Source organism: Syngnathus floridae, chromosome 16 (assembly GCF_059516105.1).
Source record: "Syngnathus floridae isolate MCC-2025c chromosome 16, RoL_Sflo_1.0, whole genome shotgun sequence".
Classification (NCBI taxonomy): domain Eukaryota; kingdom Metazoa; phylum Chordata; class Actinopteri; order Syngnathiformes; family Syngnathidae; genus Syngnathus; species Syngnathus floridae.
In genome coordinates, this window is record NC_142428.1 from 9,652,542 (window position 1) to 9,676,810 (window position 24,269).

The 24,269-nt window shown below is 46.6% G+C and overlaps 2 protein-coding genes and 1 long non-coding RNA gene across 5 annotated transcripts; 1 reads left to right on the forward strand and 2 right to left on the reverse strand.

The window, feature by feature from the left end:
* Positions 1–1,050: 1,050 nt before the first annotated feature.
* On the reverse strand, positions 1,051–3,472 carry LOC148385605 (G protein-coupled receptor 151). The gene has a single exon (XM_088400788.1). The coding sequence runs from the start codon at positions 3,230–3,232 to the stop codon at positions 2,135–2,137; it is 1,098 nt and encodes a 365-aa protein (XP_088256914.1). The 5' UTR covers positions 3,233–3,472; the 3' UTR covers positions 1,051–2,134.
* A 2,215-nt stretch (positions 3,473–5,687) lies between these two features.
* LOC148385606 (uncharacterized) lies at positions 5,688–14,881 on the reverse strand. The gene is made up of 3 exons (XR_015863564.1): positions 12,860–14,881; positions 8,980–9,206; positions 5,688–8,239 (listed from the first exon to the last, which is right to left on the reverse strand). It is a non-coding gene; the product is annotated as an uncharacterized LOC148385606 (long non-coding RNA).
* Positions 13,320–24,196, forward strand: rab11fip5a (RAB11 family interacting protein 5a (class I)). Of its 3 annotated transcripts, none has more exons than XM_088401406.1 (6): positions 13,320–13,903; positions 16,525–17,021; positions 17,323–17,761; positions 18,240–21,599; positions 22,386–22,497; positions 22,643–24,196. In XM_088401406.1, the coding sequence occupies exons 1-6, from the start codon at positions 13,569–13,571 to the stop codon at positions 22,898–22,900; spliced, it is 5,001 nt and encodes a 1,666-aa protein (XP_088257532.1). In that variant the 5' UTR covers positions 13,320–13,568; the 3' UTR covers positions 22,901–24,196. The 3 variants fall into 3 exon arrangements, with proteins under 3 accessions (XP_088257532.1, XP_088257535.1, XP_088257533.1); XM_088401407.1 differs by lacking the exon at positions 13,320–13,903 and adding an exon at positions 14,984–15,594; XM_088401409.1 differs by lacking the exon at positions 18,240–21,599.
* Positions 24,197–24,269: the final 73 nt, after the last annotated feature.

The window sequence follows — 24,269 nt, forward strand, 5'->3', positions numbered from 1 at the left end:
AAAGTTTTTGTGAGTGCAAATGTGTATGTTGTGATGTTTTCCACCCTGTTAGAATACGAAAGGAAAAAAAATCACTTAGGACAGCCGGAAAACGCAAGGTAGCTTGACCCAGAATCCTCCAAGCTGCTCTCCGGGCAAAAAACAAAACAAACATTTGTTGATGTGTCCTAGTTAACAAAAAAAGAAAAGAAAAAAGTCGTTAGCGAGACAGGACAGGAACCTCGTAGACGAGTGGAGAGCTGCAGGCGACGACGCGTCCGTCACGCTTGAATGAGACACAAACCGACAGAAAGGAGAAAGCAGTGGTGACGTCGGCCGAAAAGAGCACGACGAACATTTGCTTCATCTGGACAAAAATTCTTCTTAATTTCAATCTTACAAAGTCCGCATCCCATGCACCACCCTGACATACGGGTGTTGCTCAGCGCACTCAACCCCCCCCCTCCCTCAGGCCCATTTTCTTTCATGGCGGCCAGCCGGCAATGTTTTGATAGCAAGTCAAGCGTAAGGGATGCTGCAGTGTATTATCACAAACTTTACATTAGCTCGGATGGTGGGACCCTTGACCCGCCTGCTGGATGAACTCATATCCACATGGTGCACTGTCTTGGTGACTTGAAGATTTGTAAAATTGTGTATTTCACGCGTGTCGATTGACCAAATATGGTACAATGCCTGCGAGTTGGACAAGCAAGTATAATGACTTAAATATTTGCAAAATCTTTTTGCAATCATTTTTAAAACATGTAGCAAACTGATGGAGTGCGAAACGAGAGAGAATAAGAAGCGACGAGGCAGTGACCCCGAGGGCGAATGCACGCTCGCGGCAACTATCCATCAATGAATAAATGATGTGCTGCCGCACAATCACGGTCAAGAGCTTTTCAAGAGGTTTTTCTCCCCCCCTTTTTTGTCTTGAATTCCGTCTTCCTCGGCCACCTGTAGCCTTTCTTTACACTCGAGACGAGGGAAATGTCAAAGCCGTCGCGCCGCAGCCACGGGGCTCAACACACAAGACCACTCAATGCTCCTTTTTTCCTCCCTTTCACAACCCAAGAAAGGTTGGCGGCGGGAAAACGCCATGCTGCCCCATTTTTACACATTAACCCTTTGGTGTACCAACCCGACACATGTCAATACTCAGACTTGTATATCTTGTTTATTCAACAAGTTTTACCACGTGACAAGAAGCCGCATCATGTTGCAGCATTCAACCAGATTAATTAGGCCAGACGTTATGGGCGTATCAGCACACTTTGAAATAGGAAATGAATTTGGAACATTTCATGATACAGATTTTGCGGAAGTGAGATTCTGATTGGCAAGCATGAACACAAGCTACAGCAACAAGACTTGATGCGAGTCTGCAACTATCGATCGCGTCAAAGTTGCTGGAAAACAATAAAAATGAGGTCACACACCCTATTGAGTTTTTTGGAGCTGCCGCGCTCTCGTCATGTAATCGCCGAGGCAGGATTTTGACCCAACAGATTAGTGGCGGATGCAGTGCAAAGATGTGAGATGTTTCCATATCTGAAAACGATTGGAGTGTGTTTTTACCTGCGATTAAAAAGCGAGCTAATCTCGGATTTAGTTGGGATGAGTCCATATACCTGATCATGTTTTGTTGCTCATCCGCGTTCAAAAATGCAGATATATTTAATACTGCGAGTGCAAATCCTTTTTAAAATAAGGTTAACAGTCCACACAAATCCCAGATTTTAATTAAAAAAAAGAAACATGTTGCTTTCGTGGCATGAGAGTTAAACACAAAAATAAAATAAACATGAACAGTTTCACAAATTATTATCATTCACAAAGTATTTCTCAATTAAAAAGTATTGAAGATTACAAGATAACAAATTTTAAATAAAAACGGAATAAAAAGCTATTCTACACATGTAAACAGTATATAATACATATGTATAAATATTGCTGTTATATTAAATATGACAATGATTTTTCTCCTTTTTTGTGTTAAGTTATAAATATACAATAGGAACTTGAATTGACCATTGTTTTCCAAACACGAGGTGACAAGGCACCTCTTGGAGGTTTGGACACCTTTGATGTGGGAGCAGGCTGCTTCTCTTCCTCCGTGACAAGTAGGAATCTCGAGTGCACGACGATGAGACTAGAGCATTTTCTCTTCTTTCTCCCAGGGGATGGGGTCCTGCTCCTCCTCCACCTGCGTGTTCCTGCGCCCTGTCCAAAAGTGCTCCACATCCGGGAAGGTCTTCTCGGCGTTGGTGAGCACCGCGCCGCCCAGCTCGGCTCCGTTGCCCTCGGTTGTCTTGGCGGCTCCGGGTGTCTTGGCGCCGCGGCAGGCGGCCGCCATGCAGAGTGCCCCCAAGCCGCGGCGCACGTCGTCGTACATGGTGACGAGCAGGACCGGCGAGAGCGCGCCGCAGGCGTACACCAGCACCTGCGCGCACAGGAGCACTCCCGCGGGGGGCTTGTGGTAGCCCAGTCGGACCCAGGTGAAAGTGCCCCACTCAGGCAGCAGCATGAGCCCCAGCGTGGTGCTCAGACACAGCAGCACCAGCGTCACCTTGCTCAGGCGGCGCGGGTTTGGCGCGTAATTGAGCGCCCGGTGGAGGCTCTTAGTGTAGTAAGCCACGGTGAAGAGCACTGGAGCCACGTAGGTGGCAGTGGGGTAGATCTTGTAGAAGACGGCCATGAACCGCGACGCGCACGCCGGCATCTGTGACACGCACACTACGTCGTGCGCACCGCGCGGCTGCAACGCGGAGAACAGCATCTGCGGGATGGGCAACATCATGGACAGCAGCCACACCAACGCCACGGCCCACAGGATCCAGCCACGGCGTGCGGCGGCCCCGCCCTCCGGGGTGTGCTTGGCCCGGGTGCTGACCGCCAGGAGGAGCGTCTTGGCCACAAGACAGGCGTGCTGGAACCAGTCGGCGGTGGCGCACGCGAAGTGGCCGAGGACCCAGGCTTGCTTGTAGGCGGCGAGCGCGCGCACGGGGGCGCACAGGACCAGGAGGAGCGCATCCGTAGCGGCCACTGAAGCGAGCAGAGCCTTGGCCTCGGAGCCTTGACCTGCTCGGAAGTCGCGCGCGAAAACCAGCAACACCAGGAGGTTGCCCGCGGCGCCGGAAACGCACATGCCGACGAGCAATGCCGGCACGGCCGTCCGGATGTCCTCCCCGTCGAGGAGCTGGAGTCCTCCCGCGAAGTCGACCAAAGTCCCGTTGGGATCGGAATCCATTTCTTTGCGCAAAGTGTTCGAAGGAGGTCCTCGGCTGGCTGCGAGCGCGCGTCTGAGGTGAGGCGGGCCAACTGGGACTATTTACGGCGCCGCCATTTCAGCGGCGTCGACGTCATGAAGCGCGAGAGCCCGAAAGAATCGCGACGCGCCGCAGCGTGACACCATTTGAGCGCGTGCGTCATGACTGGTAGGCAGACAAACCGTGACGTCACTCAACGGCGCAACTTTTATTCAGCAAAAAAATCAAATTAAAAAAAATATGTAGTGGTGCACCACACATTCACAAAAACCTTGGGTGTCGAACCCGTGGCTCTTCATCCATGGTGATGTGAGCTAAGCTTCCTGTGCTATTTTGTTATTATGGGTTGTATGAATCTGTTTAATTGAGTGGAGGTCCAATCAAACGCGCAGACGCTCGACTGCGACACTTCGCTGAAGATATTTACAGTCTTCTGAGCGACATCATCAAGGTCGCGTATGGAGCAGCTGTTGGAAGGACTGTTGCCACGGTTACCGACCGCACACGGGGAGGTGTTTACTCGACGAGCATCTGGGGTGCGCGCGCGGGTGAGACGGGACGGCACGGAGAGGTGAGGGGGCGCCCACTCAAATGCTGTCACCTCAACGGAGAGGGCCGGTTGCTAGGCGACCGCGTTGGTCGCTTAAGCGGCGTGGTGGAACCCAGTGGTGAGGCTGCCCTGCATGATGCGACAAGTGGCAAGACCATATTTTTAATAGTCTTTATTCTTGATTGGGAAATTCTGTGCCCTGCTCCCAGGCTGAACAAATAGAGTATGAATGTAATCCACATACTCTTCCTGCCAATGAAAAAAAAAACGTACCAACCCTGAACCCACTCCCAAAAAAGATCCGTGGGTGCCGAACAGTAAGTATGCGAGACTCGACTGCTTTTTATCTTTTTTTTTTTCTCCGTTGTCAGGCATCACGCAAAGAGCTAATAAATGAGCGGGTGCCTTTGGCGAAAGGGCAAGCTCCCCTCCCGCCTGCAAAACAGCAAATAATTCATGGCAGCCTCGTGGGGGTGCATTTGGGGGAAAAGGGGGTAGGGGGTGCTTTTAATTTTTTAATCAGAATGAAATAAACAACAAAAGCTGTAGTTGGGCAATTTGAACATTCTTCAATATATGCCTCACTTTTGGGACGACCTGCACACTAAACTGGACATTCCGAGTAAAAAGGGCTTTTGAATGTCTTCTTGATGTCTTCTTGTCTTGATGACTGACTGATTGCCTGTCCAATATTTCGGTGGGTTGGTGCAGTTCCGAACGGAGCTGGTGAAACCAACCAGAATGTGATTAAAGCGCGCCCTGGTGTGGTGGGTTGGAGAAACTGTCACTAACGTTGATTGACAGTCTTTATTTAAATCATCGCACTGTGTATGTATGGTTAATTAAATATATATATATATATATATATATATATATATATATATATATATATATATATATATATATATATATATATATATATATATGATCTATCTATTTATTAGTGTGTTATACACACACACACACACACACACATTGTTTTTTGATTATATTCCAAATATATTAATGATACAACTATATTTTTTACATTTTGTATATTATCCATCTATCCATTATCTGTACCGCTTGTCCCCACGGGGGTCGCGGGCGTGCTGGAGCCTGTCCCAACAGTCATCGGGCAGTGGGCGGGGGACACCCTGAACTGGTTGACAGCCAATCGCAGGGCACACAGAGACGAACATCCATTCGCACTCGCACACACACCTAGGGACAATTTGGAGTGCTCAATCGGCCTAGCTAGCATGTTTTTTGAGATGTGGGAGGAAACCGGAGTGCCCGGAGAAAACCCACGCGGGCCCGGTGAGAACATGCAAACTCCACACAGGGAGGGCCAGAGGTGGAATCGAACACGCACCTTACTAACTGTGAGGCTAACCAGTCCGCCAACGAGCCGCCCTTTTTGTTTTGTATATTATACAGTATATAAAAATATATATACTATATATATTATATTGGTTTTTTGTATATTATATATTTATTTTATTTTTTTGTATATTATATATTTATTTATATTGTATTTATATTTTATTCTGATTTAAGATAAAACATTTTGATTCAAAATACACACCTCTCTCGGATTTTGCCGTTTGAGACGTGTGTGATGACTCAAAATGACCACGAGAGAGCAGCAGACGGTTATTTGCTTTTGTAATGGCATACAAAACAGGGGCTGACATTTCCATCTATAGGGGGCGGAACTGACTCGTGCAACAAACAGCATCAACAAAAAAAATAACCTCCCCAAAGATCTGTCACATTTTTTACTCAGAAATCGTGAAAAAATCCAAACTCATCTATTTGGCAAAGAAATGACCATTTGATATAGAAAAAATCAGGGAACAGAAATATATCCAGAGAAAGCAGAATGTTTTATGCTACGTGAACAAAAATCAGCTGTACGCATGAATACACAGTTCCTCTCCTTAGCTCGGTCCACGGTATTGGAAATGTGTTTTGTAGTAGTTAGGAAATAAAATGGACATGTGTCAACACAGCGTACGTAATGTAGTGTACGCGCCAGAGGCATCACGAGCGGGAGTCAACGGCAAAGGCATCCAAGATGTCAAGGTGTCAAACTCAAAGGCGTCCGTCGGCACGCATTCATTGGTCAGCTTATTTGTCAACGCGCCTCATTGATTGATCCCAATGCAAACAAAAAGCGCCGGCTCGCCTCCTGAATGCCAAGCGGGTCGCGACGGCTCCGCAGCGCCTTTAATCCCGATGGCGAATGGGAGCCGGCGGCCGTCTCGACCTCACCGCGTTTAGAGAGGTCGCCGACCGTTCGGCTCTCAGTCGGCATCATTTGGAAGATTAGCCGCGATTGCAGATGTGGTCCGACATTGTCTAATGCGTACAATGTTCTTACGATTATTTTTACGTCAAGGATTATAAAAGTTTTGTTTACCACTTTTGCGAAACATGCTAACATCAGTCGTGTCATAAAACCCACGTGGTCCACCAAAATCACGTCAAAATACGAAAAGTTGTTTTGAAGCGTCTAATTTTCAGATTATCAAAAAAATACAACGCCACTTAATATCACAAACTACGCATGAGAACAAATTACTTTTTTCCAACTTGACGCGCCCCCCCCACAAAAACTTTGTCTTTTCTTCTTGAGAAAAATCCGACTTCTTGCTGGTACAATGACAAATTTATTATTTAATGGTTCACATTGGGTCGTCGACATGTGAGCTCCTCTCCGACATTGAACACATTCTTATTTCCCCAAGCAGATGAAGGATAAATTGTCCATTATTTGCCCTTTTAAAAAGCAAGTGAGATAAGCCCTCGTGTCGTCATTTGGCCCCCCGGCCTGCGGGGGCGCCACTATGCAGAACGCTGCCCCAATTACCGACGCCTAGTTTGCCATAATGACTTTTCAATGACGTACTTGATTGAAATGTAACTGGTGGGGCCGCGGGGCGCCACAAAAAACAATAAGGGGGGGAAAGTTGGAGCAGGTACGAGAAAAAAAAACTTATTAAACCGCGCGGCGCTGGCAGCTAGCATAAATTAGCATATTGAGGGTAAATATGCAGACTATTGACGATAATAAAACGGGATTATTCAATCCAATGAATGTTAAATAGATGGAGGCAAGGCCACGCAGCTCTTATCTGCTCAAAGCTGGCCTTTATTTTAATGGCTTGACAATTGCGCTTATTGTTCCCATTTCGGGCTTTGGCTGTGCCGCCGCATTCCCGGGAGATTCTTTGACGATTTTAGTTTCTCCTGCCGGTCACGTGACGTCAAGTGGCTGGCTGCTTGCTCGCTCCTGTTTTGTTGAACGGGAGCGTCGGCCTCGGGCCAGCATCAAGATAACGTTTTCATTATGCACATGGCCTGATGCACACGTAGATTATGTTGGAGAGAGTGCCTGTGTGTGTGTGTGTGTGTGTGTGTGTGCGCGCGCATGAATAAAATAAACATCTTTTCTTGCGCCCCTGAAAGCCCATAAATCAAAAACATTTGACTTCTTATTGTTTCTTTTTATGACACACACACATACACACATACACACACACCTATACCGCTTGTCCCCACGGGGGTGCTGGAGCCTATCCCAGCAGTCATCGGGCAGTAGGCGGGGGACACCCTGAACCGGTTGCCAGCCGATCGCAGGGCACACAGAGACAAACAACCATCCACACTCGCACGTAGGGGCAATTTGGAGCGCTCAATTGGCCTACCATGCATGTTTTTGGAATGTGGGAGGAAACCGGAGCGCTCGGAGAAAACCCACGCGGGAACGGGGAGAACATGCAAACTCCACACAGGGAGGGTCGGAGGTGACATTGAACCGGCACCCTCCTAACTGTGAGGCGGACGTGCTAACCAGTCCATCACCGAGCCGCCCTCACACGCACGCACGCGCGCACGCACGCACGCACGCACGCACCACACGCACACACACACACACACACACACACACACACACACACACACACACACACACACACACACACACACACACACACACACACACACACAATCTAAAGCAATACCCTTGATTCTAAATTCTTGTTACACTTACTAACTTTAACTTTAAAGATACATAATGAAGAATAAATAATGAACTGCTCTGAAAATTACAACTGCGTGTCATAATCTCTGGACTACATTCCTCTCCCTAAAATTTTATTGTTTTCCTAGATTACTACCAGTCAATTTTCTTGACCCCAACACAAAAGATCCATTAAGATGCAGATTAGATACTTGGACTAGCCACAAGTGTAAATAACAGCTGAGGTGGAACGTGACCAAATGCTACAGTTTGCTAACGCTAACGTGGCGCTAGTGTGTTGATAGTGTGTCTCATTGAGTGCGGGTTACCGCGCAGGGTTAGGGTGAAGGTCGCACGGGTCCCTGGAGAGCAAACGGTGGCTCTGCTAATCCCCACGAGGTCCACAGTTGACCGTGACGGCTAGCAACACGTCTGGATTCGAGAAGAAAAAAAGTCTGCTTGCTAAAAATGCTAACAATGCTAAGAAGCTGCGTGTTTGTCAAGTGACTTAGCCAGACATGCGAGTGAAAATGATGAAGCCATGATGTAAACAAAGCCAACAAACATGTTAACTCAGCTAAAAGTGGCCATGAACACAAAAGCTAGCTAATGCTAGCCTTGGCTTCAATGTAGCATTTTTGTAACCATAAATGTAGGATATGTTGAAACAAATATGGCAAATTTCCAAGAGGACAGTTTTCGTGACAAAGAACAAACTACTTGAAATCCTGAAGGCTAAAATTCTCTGTTTAAATGGTAGTCTGAGGAGAATTAGATTCTTTTTTGGGGGAGGACAACTGTTTTAGGAGTCTAAATTAAAAATCAAAAATATTTCACAATAACAACAAATCCTGAAAATGTATATAAAAATTATGTAAATAACTCAACAACCCAGTTTGAAAACTATGACCTGAAAGAAATTGGAATGCATTACGATACCCGCGTCTCTATTCATAATGTTGCCTATTTATCTGGTTCGATATGCACCGCCGCGCTCATCGTGGTTGGCGAGCGCATGAGTTCATTGTTCCGCGGGGCGTCAACGAGAAAAGGAAGGAGAAGTCCAGGGGTCTCGACAAATCCTCCCTTTATACAAGCAGCAGGAGAGAAGACCCTCGTGGGAAATGATCTCTGCCCGGGCAACGACAAACACTCAATTACGGGGGGCTTACCGGCGGACTCTGGCGCCCCCCCCCCCCCCCCCCTTCACTCAGGTCCCTGGGGGACATCAAAGGACCAAAGTCTGGTTTGAGGGGGAGTGTGGGGGCCCCTCTTGTATGCGCTCCTTGCTTTTGTTGCGCCGTATTAACTCCGTCATCCCCTCCCGGAGCGCACATCATTTGTGTCTTCATTCGGCGTGGCATGTGTGTGTACCTAATGGAGTGGCATCTAGGTGTACCTTATAAAACGACAAGGCAGACAAAGACATTAGACAATACATATTTTACCTCATGCTTCATTGCATAACAAATGCGTTGACTACCCAAGATGTGGCATCCAGTTGATTGTTTTATGTCAATAAAATGTATTTCAGTAAATCTGATGTATTAATAGATAATTTTGCTATAATTCAGTCATTTGATTTCTTAATTAAATTACAATCTGTATTATCGAGAGTGTACTTCATTCAGTCCGTCTTAGCATGGACAAACGCTGTGCAGATGCAGTCGACCACCAACAGGTGGCGTTACAGACACACTTGAGACACCTAATCGTTTTTTTTTTTTTTTGCTTGTTGTTTTTTCTGGTGGGTGCTTAAGGAGTGATTGACAGCTGGCCGGAGGTCCTCTGGCCGCCGTTTAGCAGCTAATTAAAATGTAAAGCGGACAAAGCGCGCCTAAGTCGCCTGACAAAGGAGGAATCTCCTTCTTCGTCTTCTGCACAGCTGCTAAAGCAAACGAGAGATGAGACACAGGAGACGCGAGGCATGACTCCGACAAGACAAACACGGCCAACCGCCACAGCTGTTCCAGGGTGCAGTGCTGGCCTCCATGGTCTCGGTGGCCTCGGTGGCCTGGCGCCATGGTGCAGGCCGCTGCTGCGTTCAGGCGCCACTCAGAAATATGCACTTGGCAATGGTCGGCTTTCCCAGTCCTGATTCTACGGCATCGGGTTAGCTTGGGGTATTCATATGACCCGATCAAATATTGATATCAGCAGCTATTATGATATGAAGTATCAGATATTGATATCGGAGGCTACGGTATCACTACAACTTGATCTTACACTAATATCATGATAATGAAACAATATGATTGCATTAAATATCAAACATGTATCAATGGCTACATTGGACCAGGTACCGATATCATAAGTAGTTCCAGTATCGTGCTCTTTGATGATTTAATGGGGGTCTGATTTTGGACGAAGAAGAAATCCACCCAACTCCAGCAATAAATGTCTACGTACGTTTTAAACTCCAGGCGGCGCGCAAGGTTCCTGGTACCCTTGTGTAAAGGTCAACTTGAATCCATTCGATGGTATCGCAAATTCCATTTTTTTCTGCCGGCACCTGAATGCAGCAGGTGATTATTGCCGTGCTGCTACGCCTCTGTGGCTTGTGGCGCTGAGTTAATCTCCTCGGCCTCGATAACACACATGCGCACACGCACACGCACACAAAAGTCCTCCAGCACTTCCTCCTGATCACCAGCCCAATTATTGCCATTTAATTGGCTGGTGGGAGCCATTTTATCATATGCCACAATAATGTCGCTTTTGATATGCACTGTTGATTTTCGGTCATTTGCCGTGCAAATCCTCGTTAGAATAAAATGTTCACTAGACAAAAACAAAAATAAGAACAACAAAAAGCACCTGTTCTATATGTCCTTTATGATCCCCGCGGGATACTTGAGCTTGTGGCTGCAGCCTAAATATTTACACATGACGCCCAGTCAGACCAATAAGACCAGTAAGACCAGTAAGGCAGCTGCTCGCTTAATCTAAGCTATCTAAGACGATATATTAGACATTTATGTTTTCATCACACCAAGGGAGGATCAGCGTCATGAAATGAGGCCATGACAACAGAGCATGACTTTTGAGGTTTTTGTGGGTCTCTTTACATGAAAGCGCTATGGGCCAAATTCGAAGTTGCAAAATGAGGCTGGCTTTTTTTTTTTTAAATTTTCCATTCAGACAGTTTTCATTTTTAATCTGTGCATAACGCTACAGTGACTGACTAAGGTAAATGAAATGTACTTTTAGCATGCTGCCAGTTTGTATTTTAATGTTGATCAAGATGATGGTGAGACTTGAAGTCCTATTTAAAAAAAACTTTGAATGATTTTCTACTAAAATATATTTTGCCAAACAAGAAGTGATTTTGTTTGATATTTTTTTGTAGGCCATCCTCTGCAGCTGTCTCGGGACATACCGAGGACGGGAGCGTTTCATTACGAATGTCGGGGGTGAGAAAGTGAGCCTTGATTAGCTTTCTAATTAGCCACTTTAAACTCTAAGTAGGCCATTTGCACTCTGCACTCTTACGTCTGTTTCTCTTGGCGCTGTGCATGTGTGCGCGCGTGTGTGTGTGCGCGTGGCAGCTGCTTTCTGTCATTGTCTTCATCACCGTGCGTGTAATCGTCCATGCGGATTATCGGCGGTTATGTAACAGCTGTGCCATGCAGATCGGCGTCCCGATGAGGGGATGATTGACACCCGCCATCCCGGAATAGAAGACACTCATCGGTGTCGGAATCTACGCGCCATCCCACCGATTGGACGGGATGAAGTTGCTAATGAGCCAGATTAGGTTGTCAAAGGAGACACTTTAGCCGACGCTACACGTCAGTCTCGGAGGCCTCTTGAGTCCGCTCAAGTCCCGCCTGACAAGTCAACTGCTCGAGCTGACTGACGCGTCGAATGGCACCTTTCCACTACGAAAACTTTAGACACAACTAGAAACTTTTGCAGGAGTGACGGCGCTAGTCTCAGAGGTTCTGAAGAAGACCCTGAGTAGTGGAGGTGGTACTTTCAAGAGAGCTTGGGAAAAAAATTAAGTCCAAGAAAATAACTTTAAGTTGAAGTATGTGGGAGGCAACCTGAGTACACAGGAAGGCCCGAGCCCATGATTTGAACCCAGAACAAAATTTGGAGGCAGATGTGCAATCCACTAGTCATCACGTTGTCCTCCACGTTTTTCCATCAAGGTCAAAATTGTCTCAATTATCCACGCATGTTTGTCTTGTGATTTCATTTCAGACTGGGAAAGGTCAGACGTTTTTATTTTAAATTCTCGTTAACTGCCTCTACGCTCACTCGCCTCATTTTATTTCATTCACTCAAATCTCATTTCACTTAAATTAACTCCCTTCTTGTACACTGTTACATGTTTATTTTCTCATTATGTGACCAATAGGTGATGCGTTCCAGACCTGACATGGAATTCTTTTTTTTATAATTGCCACAGTAGAGTATATAAGCAAGTAAATACTTGCTTGCTGAATTTCACATTAATCAGTGAAAATGGTCAGGCCAGGTATTATTTTGCATATCGTAAAGCTTCCCCCCAAAAATTGTCAAGTTTTGTAAAGCACAATATTATTGAGTGTCATTTTTTCTTATCAACACAAATGAACAATGTTGTTTTGGGGGAAGCTGGAACTAATGAATTGCATTTCGATACATGCTGAACATGAAGAATTTCAATTGTTGAGTTTACTGTCGTCACCTCAAGTGCTTCTGTCAAAATACCACCCCGTCATTTCCTGTCGACACACTTGAGCTAACGTGGGCGACGGCAAAGCGAAGTGCCGAGAGAAACTGGGTTGCAAGTGTCAACAATGAAACATAACTTGCCGTCAGTGCAACAGCCTGTACTTTGAATTCTTATAGATTACAACAAACATGTTCTTAAACACGGTTTTGCAGGGCGCAAATTCAAGACTTTTCTTGCGCTTTCCTGCAACTATCGTTAGAAAATATTCCCCAGCACATATAGTTGTGATAAAGTCACAGAAAAAAACATACAGCACGATTTTCACCCTTCAATAAAATAGCATTGCTATGTCGTTTGATTAAAACCAAAAAAGGTGATCATTGACTTACCTGTGGCGCAGAAAAAGTGTTAATTCCGCATGTTAAGGTGTTCGATCGAGGTGTGGACGCAATTGCTTATCACAAGTGATTGACATATTCCCGGGTCACCCCTTCTGGCTTCTGTTTGGCTACTTTTGACGTGCCTTTACAAGTTTTAAAATAACAATGAAAGTGTCGACAAAATTAAATCAAAGGAATCAAACGGGGCAAGACAGGGATTATTTTTCATAGATAATATTATATTTCATATAATATTCTACTGTCAGGTCATATGGGCGATTGTAACGTTTAGGACAAAAAGGCGTGTTTTTTATTTGGTTTTTGTTTTTACATTCAAAATGTGCCTATGAAATAAATTATTATGGGTATTATTTTTGTATTTTTAGCGGTTAGGTACCTAAACAAGTGTCCAGAGGATGCACGTGGTGCTGCGGGACCCGGAAGTGGAGCATCGGATACAGGAGGAGGAGGAGGATGAGGGCGGATGGAGAAGGCGTGACGTCGCTGCCCGCAGAGAGGCCCACTCCTCGGCCGGCCGGGCGGCAGACGAGCTGCAGAAGTGGAGGAATATCCACCGGACCACGCGAGCTATAGCCCGCACGGCAGATGTGAAAGAAGAGGAAGAGGAGTTGGTGGTGGTGGAGGTGGGGGACGCGCCAGCCACCTCCACCAGGCTCCACACACGGTGGGACGAGGAGGGGAGTGGGTCGGTGAGGACATGGAGCAGCCATGGGTGCCCACACACGTTCAGGTGACGGTGCTCCGAGGCAGGGGTCTGCGGGGAAAGGGCAAGCACGGCACCAGCGACGTGTACGCGGTTATCCAGCTGGCCAAGGAGAAGTACTTGACGTGTGTAGCCGAAAAGACCACCGAGCCCGAGTGGCGCGAGGAGTGCTGCTTCGAGCTGCAACCCGGCGTCCTGGACATGGACACTGGCCCAGAGCTCGTCCTCACCGTCATGCACCGCGCGGTAATCGGGCTGGACGTGTTCCTGGGTCAGGCCATCATCCAGCTGCGGAAACTCTTCCACGAGAGCCGCGGTGTGAAAAATCAGTACGTATATTCGCTGTTTTCTCCCACGTTCCGTGAACGCATCGCGGCACTCCTCATCCACGTTTGGGATGTCAACACATCGCTGCTGCATCGACACACCCTCACACCATCACCAGCCCGAGCACACACCCACAATTCTGTACCTTCTAGAACCGTCTACGACACTCATTCGTTTGTTTTTGTTGATGTGCTTGCTGAAGATGCTATTTCCCCAACGGGATTATGCTGCGTCCTCTGTCCCAATTTCCAGGGATTATCTAACAGTTTGGTGGTCCCCATTGACTAAAAGCATTTTTATTTTTCAGCACGTTGTCCAACACACGCACACACATGCACGCACGCACACACACACACACACACACACACACACACACACACACACACACACACACACACGCGCGCACTCCAAAGCTTAAGACATTTGCAGAGGCTCCTCCCATGTCCAGTTGTTGTTTTTGTTTAGTTGTCCCATCATGGCGCTCAACCACATCACTTGATATCATTCTGAAATGATCATTTGAACATTGCAATAAGCAAGCTAACAGACCATCCCCTATTTTGTGGCCTGCAGGCTCATTGGCCAAATTGTTACGAGAAACAATATGGCCGACTTCCTGATTAATTTGCATCATGGGTTCTTGAGACTTTTTCCGGCAACCCAAAGTCACCATTTTTTTAGGTCCTAATGCTGCAAAAACAGAAATTGCAAGACATTTTGTTGAGTTTGGGTCATGAGCCTTTGAGGCTTTTTGACACGTCTTGCCATGACAGACCTGGTCGACTGATTTTGCTTCCTTCGCTAAATCTAGTGGGTAAGGTGAGATGATTAGAAGGGACCATTTACAGCAAGAGTTACATTACGGCTTGAATTAAGTTGGAATTTAGTCCTCTACAATGTTGTGTACCTTCATGTTTATATCCCAGTAGACTTCATCAGTTTATCAGCTTTCTCGCGTGGGACATGTAGGGGCTTCTGACTTCCTGTTTTTGAGAGATGGGGAAACAGATGCAGTGTTATAAAAAAAAAAAAAAGACAAGCTCTCATGCATGTATTTCCTGTAAGATCTTTGGCTTGAAGGTGTTAGCTTGTTGCACAGTTTGCACAACAGTTTTGGTGAATCAGAATAAACTGGAATGTCATTCTGAATGCTTCTTTGAAAGAGGAGGAAGTAGGCCATGAATAGAAAAGTCCCGAGCTGGCCGCTGCGTTAGGAATGTGAGCTCCACCTTGGCTGAGGGGAGTTACCGTGCTTCTATTGTTGGACGGGAAACTCGAGTCCACGCCTCGCACAGTACTGCTCTCAGCTAAAGAACTCACATTTAAACAAATATATTACACAATTGTTGCTTTTTATGCCTCCGTTGAGGCTCGCTGATTTATTTTTTTAGTACTTTATAGTTTATGCCTTTGGGTGCACCAAAGAAATTAAGGTTAGTTAAGGGTTAAGGTTAAATAGCATTGAGTTGGTGCCTAGTTAGTGTTCGGATTCAAAATGCATTCCTCCGGTTGCGCTAGGTGTTGGTTATTGTTGTGCGGCTTTCAAAAGTGTCAGCATTCCAATTTGTGTTTGAGACTCCACCTCAGAGCAGATAATTGTTTTCTATGGCAATCGTCGCTGCGTGTGTGTTAGTGTGTCTGTGCCGGTGCTGAAATGGACGTCAACGTTAGGACAGCGTAACTACCCAGACTGGTACGTTTGATTATTTCTAATTCTACTTTTTTTTAAAGTTAACTCTTACAAGGTGCTAACATTTTTGAAACGAGAGATAATACGTGATTGAAAATGTAATGTCATCAATGCAAACAAGACATGCTATATACTTAAGTTAGCTAAACGGAAGCACACAAACATCTTTCAAACTAAATAACACATTCAAACTGACTAGTCAGATCTCGTTAGGTGTGTACTAAAAGAGCAAAATCAAAACACCGTCTATCTAACTGTGCTAACCTGTTAGTCAACTTTGGGTAAATAGATTTGCCTTTGATTGCGGGCAAGATAGCTTCTCTCTTAACTGGAGCTAATAGCTAAACTTATGTTGTCGTTTTGAGTGTAAGTGGTGGTTGCCTAACTTCATTGTTTTTGCTCAGAGGACATTATGGAAGCTGTCTGGCCAGACACACACACATGCACGCACGCGCACACACACACACACGCGCGCGCGCACACATACACACGCACACACACTTGGACTCACTTTGGCTGGATTAACCCCATTCAAACAAACAATACACTCGTTCACTTCAGGCTGTGACCCACTTGAAAGTTATTCTTTCATTCTTTAACGAGCACTGTAACACAGAAGTGAGCGCAATCGTTATTTACGGGGCATGACTTGCAATGTTTTCGAGTTAAGAGCCGTCGTTTTGTCTTTTTTTTTTTAACTTTGTGTTACGAGCCAAAATTTGGCAGAGCACACATTGAAAATAAAATCACTCACAAGGAGCATAGAGCAGATGTTAGCCATTCCATGAGAGGGCACAAAAGTTCTACTTTTTATTGCTTTAGCTCAGTGGTTCTTAACCCTGTTGGAGGTACCGAATCCCACCAGTTTCATATGCGCATTCACCTAACCCCTCTTTAGCGATTTTTTTTTTTCTTTTTTCCGCGGGTGTCCAGGTGGTACCGACTTAACTCCAAGACCGGCAAGAAGGAGAAAGAGCGAGGCGACATTCAAGTCACCGTCCAGTTCACACGCAACAACCTGACGGCTAGCATGTACGACCTGGTCATGAAGGACAAAGGGGCTTCCACGTTCAGCAAGCTGAAGGAGCGCATGAGGGGCAAGAGGCGATCCAGTGAAGATGAGGCAACCTCAGGTGGCACCGGCCCGCTGAGCCGCGTGCGCCAACGTCTGCCCAGCGACGGGGGCGGCGAGGAGGACTATGAGGACGACGAGGGCGGCGAAGTGAGGCGCAGTAAGATGAGGACTTTCTTCCTGCGAGGCAAGCTAAGGAAGTCATCGGACACGCGCTCCAGCACGTCGCTGGGGTCCGAGAGCAGCGAGTCGTCGTCGCGTGGTGGGAGTCTCAGCCCCACAGCTGGCATCAGTGTGGTGGTCTCCGACCTCTCCAACTCACCTAGTAACAGCAGCAACCTGACTGCTGACAGCCCAGGTGACAGAAAATATGCAGCAGTTAGCACATTGTTTATGTACATACTATGTTGGGCTAATGCTGCATTCAAGGAAACTGGGAAGTTTTAGTGGATACAGCATTGGACTCAAAAGAACCTTGGAAATTTGAAATGTCCCTTTTAGGGCCAATGATGCATGCACAAAACAGTGAACTTTGAAATGATAACAAAGCTAATGCTGAATTCAAGAAAAACCCAGCGGGACATCTATAGCAAATGACAAACCTATGCACCAGTCTAGTGTTTCCTCATGACCTTGTTTGTGTCTTGTCATCTCTTTAGAGCGCACGGCTGACACATCACCCAGGTTGTCTCCTTTGCGCTGTGACTTTAGCGATGAGATCAATGAGATCACCATAGCCGTGCCTCAACTTCCCGCGGGCATCAATGGAACGCACAAGCCCCAGGATCAGGCCTCAGGAGCTCTAGAAACTTCTTTGGGCCTGGGACACCTGCAGAAGACTTTGCCTCTATCCGTGTCTTTGCAGAATCTTCACCCGCGGGCCTCTGCCGAACCCCTGCATGGTACCGTGGGCGATGGACGACGCTGGTCTTTTGACAAGGCCGGCGAGGAGGAGAGTGCTGCTATTGCAGCGGCCATGGAGAAAAACTGCCCTGTGTTGGGCAGAGAAGAGACGGGCGAGGAGGTCGAACAAGACTCTGGCACAGAGGGCAAACACAAAGGATGGTTCGGGTCCAAGGAGTCTCACAGTAAATCCAGGTGAGTTTCGAAATCTATACCAGAGGTGGGCCATATCTTTGGTACCTGAGCATTCAGGGGGCATCCAGTATTATTTTCCAGTAATAGAAACCCTCAATACTGGAAAATAACATGTAGTACTACATTATCTGGAGCAGTTCGCAATCATCATATCAGTGCAGTGACGATAAATCTGATCTGATCTGGAACAGCCCCATTGCAAATATTCTGGGCATTCTGAAGGCCCTGGGCATATTAGATTGACATGGCAGCACAAAGAAACTGAATTCTGATTAGATAAAAAAAAATAATCCAACATCCACATGCACAGCAAGCAATTACAAATTAAAGCATTACAAGTTATGCTAAGACGGTTGTCGACTGTATTTCAAATCAATCCGATTGAGTGTAAGAGCAAAACTCTTTCCAAGCCCTTCAGTTCAGGTTAGTGTGAACCACCTGAACTAATCTGGAGGACTGTGTTCGCTTCCTTCCACAGCTCGGTGGCACCTCATGAACTAGATCCCGGCACTGAGCCACCCCTTGACCCACTGCACCACTCTAACCCCTTCTGTTCCTCACCACCCCTGTCACCCAGCAACCCTTTCCTATCGCACGACACGTCGTACGATTCCTCGTTCCCCCCCCTGCCCTTTCTTTCCAATTCCCGGCCTCCTATTGAGCAACTCTTTCCAAAGACGGGTTATGCAGACACCCAGACTTGGGAGAGTCAAACTACCGAAGACCACGTCATTGGCTTGGGCAAAAAGATACCTTTAAGCCAGAAGTCTTCAAACCCTTTCGCATCTGCTGAGGAACAGGAACCACATACGGAATGGGACGATTCTTTTGAGGAGTTTGCTGCTTGCAGGCTGCAAGGTCCAAGAGACCTGACATCTATCATTTTAACCAACACCCATCAGCTGGAACTTGGCAGTGATGAAAGGAATGATTCCCTGAATACCAAAAGTGTCATGTTGAGCAACTACATGACGACCTGCAGCCACCTGCACTCTTTGGACCCCATCCCAGAGGATGAAAGCTTTGAGTACTGCAACGAAGTGTTTAACACTTTGGAATCACACCCTCCCACTGGATGGCATCAAGCTAACAGCGCTACTAACATGGCTCCCTTCCCAGATGGTTCTTCGGGTATCGGGAGTTCAGTTGAAGATGATTTCCTCTCCTGTTTCTCTTCAAATTCTGCATCGGACAAGTTCTCAGCGTGCTCCTTGGATGAAACTGAGCCGCAGAATTTCGAGAGCGTTGCTCCAACCTTGGAGATCTTGTCCGAAACAGTTATCACTCCAAAGGGTTCTACGTCTACAGATGAGCTTTTGACTGATGCAGCTCAACGAACTGCAAGTCAGAGTGACGATTCGGAATGGTGGGATTCAGACGGGTCCTTAGTCTTCACACCACCGCCGACTATGTCTAGTGCAATGATTGCAGGTTTAGAAGCTGCAGACACGCAAACACCAGAGAACCTGGACCTAGAGCCAAAATGTGAGATGCAATCTGATGACGACAACAATGAAGAAGTATCTCAAGGCGAATTAAGTGGACAACCATCTCTGGACATTCCCAGGTCTCCCCCAGGCACTGACCTATCCTTGTCGTTTGAGGAAGGTTGCTGGGAATCTCCTGTACCTTCCAGGCATCTTGGAGATTGTGACAAAAACACTAACAGCTTTCTCCAAAGCCTCAACATGAACACTGACTCACAGGATGACCAAAATTGCTGCTCTCTACCGCCCTCAGAATGTTCTGGGATTTCCAACCCGACTGAGAAGTCACACTCTGAGAACTTGACTTTCTGTGGGGAGCTCGGACAAAATGGGGAACCCGCCATTGCTTCAGTGAGTCCAGATGGCTCAAATAACCAAGCTGACCTGTTGGCTCCGATTCTGGAAATCAGATCAGAAACTGGTGAACAAGATTTCTCAGCAGTGGACAAGAATTTTCAAGTTCTCCCTGCAACAGACGTCTTTTCAAATCCCATGGAGGGAAATGAATTCACAGCTCTTGATGTAGGTTTTGCAAGAAACCCTCCACAACTCTCAAAAATATCACAGAGCACCAGGAGCTTTCTCCAAAGCCTCAATGGCAACTTGCAGTGCCACCAAAACCAGTACGGCATATATGACCCATCAGAGACACTTGACATGGAGAAATCTACTTTCTCTGGGGAATCAGGAGAGATTTCGGAATTCATCGATGGTTCATTTTGTGGAAAAGGCTCAACCGAAGATTCAAACAATCAACATGACTTGTCTTTGGTGATGACCGACAGCCCAGATACTTTTCAGCCTTGTTTCACAGCAGGGGACGACAATAGTTCCCAATTTCTCCCTGTGACTCATACAGACTCTTATCAAAAGCTCATTGAGGGCAATCAGGTCACTGATCTAAGTGCTGTGTCTTTGAAAAGGCCTTTACCACCACTACCCCAAATGTCCCAGATCACCAGGGGATCTCCCAAAATCCCAGAGAGAAACTTGCAGGACCACCAAAACCATATCAGTGTACCCGATGCCACTGAGAGCATTGATTCAGAGAAATCTACCTTCTGTGGTGAGCTAGAAGAGATTCCAGAACCCATTAGAATTTTAGTGAGCCCCAGGGGTTCTACCAGTGGCCCAAAGGACCAGGCTGACTCATTGTTTCTGATGTCAGAGAACACACCAGATACCTGTGAATCAGGTTTCATAGAATCTTGTGACTTGGGCTTCACAGCAAGAAATGATGGGAGTTCTGAAGTCCTCCCTGGCACTCCTTCAGATTCGTATCCGAATACCATTGACGACGAACAGTTCACCGTTCTCGATGATGTGTTTGTGAGCAAACCTTCACCAGAAGTCTCTCAAACATCCCAGAGCTCTAGGAGCTTTCTCCAAAGCCTCGATGGAAAGTTGCAGCACCATTATGGCATAGCCACACACCCCGAGATGGTAATCGCGAAGAACTCTACTTTCTATGGGGAGCTAGGAGAGATTCAGAGTGCCACCACTGCTTCACTGATTCCAGAGAGTTTTCCCAGTGATTCAAAAAATCTAAATGACTGGTTGTCTGTGGTTACAGAAAACAGAAAAGATCCTTATGAGTCAAGTTTTAACGGAGGGGATGATGGAAGTTCTCAGGTTCTCCCTGCAACAGCAACAGACTCATATGCAAACCCTTTCGGGGATGATCTTGTCACTGCTTTTGATGACATGTTTGTGAAAAACCCACCACCACAACTTCCCAAAATATTCCAGAGAACAATGAGCGTTCCTTCATTCCACTTATCTCTAAACCATTACCGTGACTCAAAGCCCACCGAGAGGCGAGGGTCAGAGAACTCTACCTTTGCTGGGAAGGCTGGAGAGGTTCCGGAAGACACCGGCGCTTCACTGGGTTTGACCACTGGACCAAACATTAACACGCACATCACCGACTGGTTGACTCAAGTGATGACAGACCGAGCAGATGCAGGTCTCACTCGAGGTGACCTCAGGGGTTCGCAAGTTCTCGCTTCAACTCCAACTATATTGAAGCCTGATGAGGTTTTTGGTAACCAGATGGTGGAAAACCTGCCACCGCACCACCCCACAGTACATCGCGCAAGCACCCTCCCGTTCAATTGGGACAAGACCCTTCCACTGTCCTTCTGGAAAGAGTCCTGCTCCCCCGAGGCGTTATCCACATCCCCTTCCTCCCCCTGCCCTTCAACGGCCTCCGCTCCTACACTAACCCATCAAAATAGTTGCTTCCCCTCTTTCCTTTCCTCCCCTTCTGATGCCTCGCTGCTGCCCGCCACACTGAACCCTCAGGAGGCACTGGAATGCCAGCAGGAGCACGCAACTCATCAGGAGCTCAGGTGAGCTTGTTCATCGGTTGAGGGAACCATCTTTCCCCCTTCCTTCCAGTTTTCAAGCCTTTTCTGGCCCTTTCACCTGCTTCTTCCTTTGTGTCATCGACTTCGAAGGGGATCCTCTTGGTAGTGGTGGTTCTTTTAATCTCCCAGTTAACACATGCGCACTAATCCTGCCGGGACTCCCTCCGTAGGTGTCTTGTGTGTGTATGTGTCCTGTCTCCGTGGTAATGGGAGGGGAAACACTGCCGCGGGCCAATTAGCAGTTATTATTTTGCCCTCCGATTCCTAACACAACCCCTCTCCCCACCTCCACTCCTTCCTGTTTTGCCTTACACACACACACGCGTGCACACACACACACACACACACACACACGTACACACACGTACACACACACATCCCCCTTACCTCACAGGACCTGTTCTCACACTTTGCCCCCCCAAAAAAGGTGTTGTTGTGTCACTGATAGCGTTTCCTTTTCAACCTGGGGCAATAACACACTTCTTCTCACATTTGTACTTGTTTTGCATAAACGCATGCAATTAAAACAATTTTGGGCGCATTTGACTTTTAATTTTCACCGCTTTAATGAGGTGCACCTGCCCTAACCTTCTTCTCCTGGACCACTCTCAGATTGTGGAATGTAGAATTGTCTGGTGTTGCGCAAAATGTTTACAATTCAATGTCGTTTTTAGGGAAAAAAAATGCTAACCCTTGCAAGCAACCCTGGATGGCATGCAGAGGGTCCGAGTGTGTTGTAACGCAGTCTCTTGTGTGGTTTCCTTGTAGTCCCCACCCGGTGCGGCCCCTGAGCAGTGGCCCGCTGCTCGAAAGCCGCTCAGTCCTGGAGAAGATCAAGTCCAGCATCCACCCTGGCAGGAGGAGCCAGACCGGCGAGAAGGTCCAATTTGTGTTCCTTTGCAGTTCATTTAGAAAATATTCACTGCACGTTTTCACATTTCCTTTCCTCAAAATTCTCTTACCAGCAAGACTTGTAACATCAACATATTTTTTTTCAGTTAAATTTTTTTTTTTCCTGTTTCCAGATCCTAACGGAGGGCGCCGGCTCGTACTATCACCTGACCCACAGCGAACTGATTGGTCTCCTGGTGCAGCGCGAGGCGGAGTTGGATCAGCAGAAGGCGGAGTTTCAGCAGCAGCGCGCCCTGCTGGCCAAACGAGAGGTGGAACTGCGTAAGCTGAAGCCGCAGGTCCGGGACCTGGAGGACTACATTGACACGCTCCTGGTGCGCATCATGGAGCAGAAGCCCACCCTCCTGCAGGTGCGATCCAGGCTCAAATGACGGCACGCTCCCCACAGGGAACCTCAGCTTTTTAGTCTTTTCACCGCTATGCTGTCCCTTTTTTGATACAAGCGTTTTTGCAGAGGTTCTCAAACTTTCTAGATCCGCTCCCCCCCCCCCCCCCCTCATAGTCCCAACAGCAATTGAACATGTGTACCCCAAAATGCCAAAGGAACTAGGCATGCGAGAAAAAACAATTTCAATTGAAAAATTTGTCTTGGTTGAACCGAATGAAATCATTACACTTTAAAATGTAGCGTACATCAATTTGTCTGATTAGACCTCATTTGCTCTGTATCGAGCATCATATAGGGTTCCGATACCAGACACCGATACTTAAGTCAAAGAAAATCTTAAACTCTCTTCGGCAATAGTTTGCGCTATGCTACACTTTGGCGAATTATCAGCTGCCCAAAACCTGCCGTTTGAGAACCGCTGCATTTGAGATGCTGACGTGTAACGAATATGCTAGCTACGTAGTCCTCAGGTTGTTTTCAGCTCCTCACCCGCCAGGTTGGATTGGTTTTAGGATGGTGGGCATGTGCGCACCTATGTTGCTGGATGCTGAATCGGAGTGGGGAGGAAACAAGAAAAAGTCCTTTATGCCTCACCTTGCCTGTTATGAACACAAATGAGAGCAAATGCAGAATGTTCACCCTATTTTGTCACTTTCATCTTGAACTGCAGTACGTTTTACAGCCATGTGTGGTAGACGACACAGCTGGAGGAAATAAAAATTGACAGCTTCACTTAATTTTTGTGCGGAAAAAATTTGGATCATCATCACAATGCGACAAAATTATATGTTTCGTAATTGTTAGTTGCAGCTCTAGTTACAGCCTCATTCCAAAATAGTGTATTTCTTTTTCTTACCAATTCTAAAAGTCGCTTAAAGTGAAGGCCCAGGAATACTTTCCAGATGCATTAAGTTTGTTCGGGAAATGTTCACAGCGCTTCACATTTTCTAGAATTTTACTAAGCTTGTGCTTATTGTGCAAGATTATTTGCCAAACAGACAATGTTGATTAAGTTTGCAGCAAAATCAGTGCAATAAAAGATATGTGTTTGCCTATATTTTTGCTCATGGATTTGTGGCTGTGTATGGACCAGCGCTGTATACCATGTCTTCCATTTTGAAAGCTTTTTATTGAGGCGAATGTTTTTTGTGGTGGGGGGCGCCAGCCTCCCCAGGCCCACGTGTCGCAAAAGAGCGTTTACAAGCTGTGATGATGCAATTCTGTTTCACACAATTTTGTATATTTAATAAAGAATATATAGTATTTCTTCCTCACTCTATGTTTGCCTCAAAATATTTCTTTTTTTTTTCGTCATGTTTTATTCATTACAATAGGTTCGGATCTCAAGCAAA

Coding starts and splice junctions, on each gene's coding strand:
- LOC148385605 (XM_088400788.1), bottom strand. CDS start 3,232: ATGGATTCCGATCCCAACGGGACTTTGGTCGACTTCGCGGGAGGACTC.
- rab11fip5a (XM_088401406.1), top strand. CDS start 13,569: ATGGAGCAGCCATGGGTGCCCACACACGTTCAGGTGACGGTGCTCCGA. Junction 13,904..16,524: donor AGCCGCGGTGTGAAAAATCA/GTACGTATATTC, acceptor GCGGGTGTCCAG/GTGGTACCGACTTAACTCCA. Junction 17,022..17,322: donor CCTGACTGCTGACAGCCCAG/GTGACAGAAAAT, acceptor TCATCTCTTTAG/AGCGCACGGCTGACACATCA.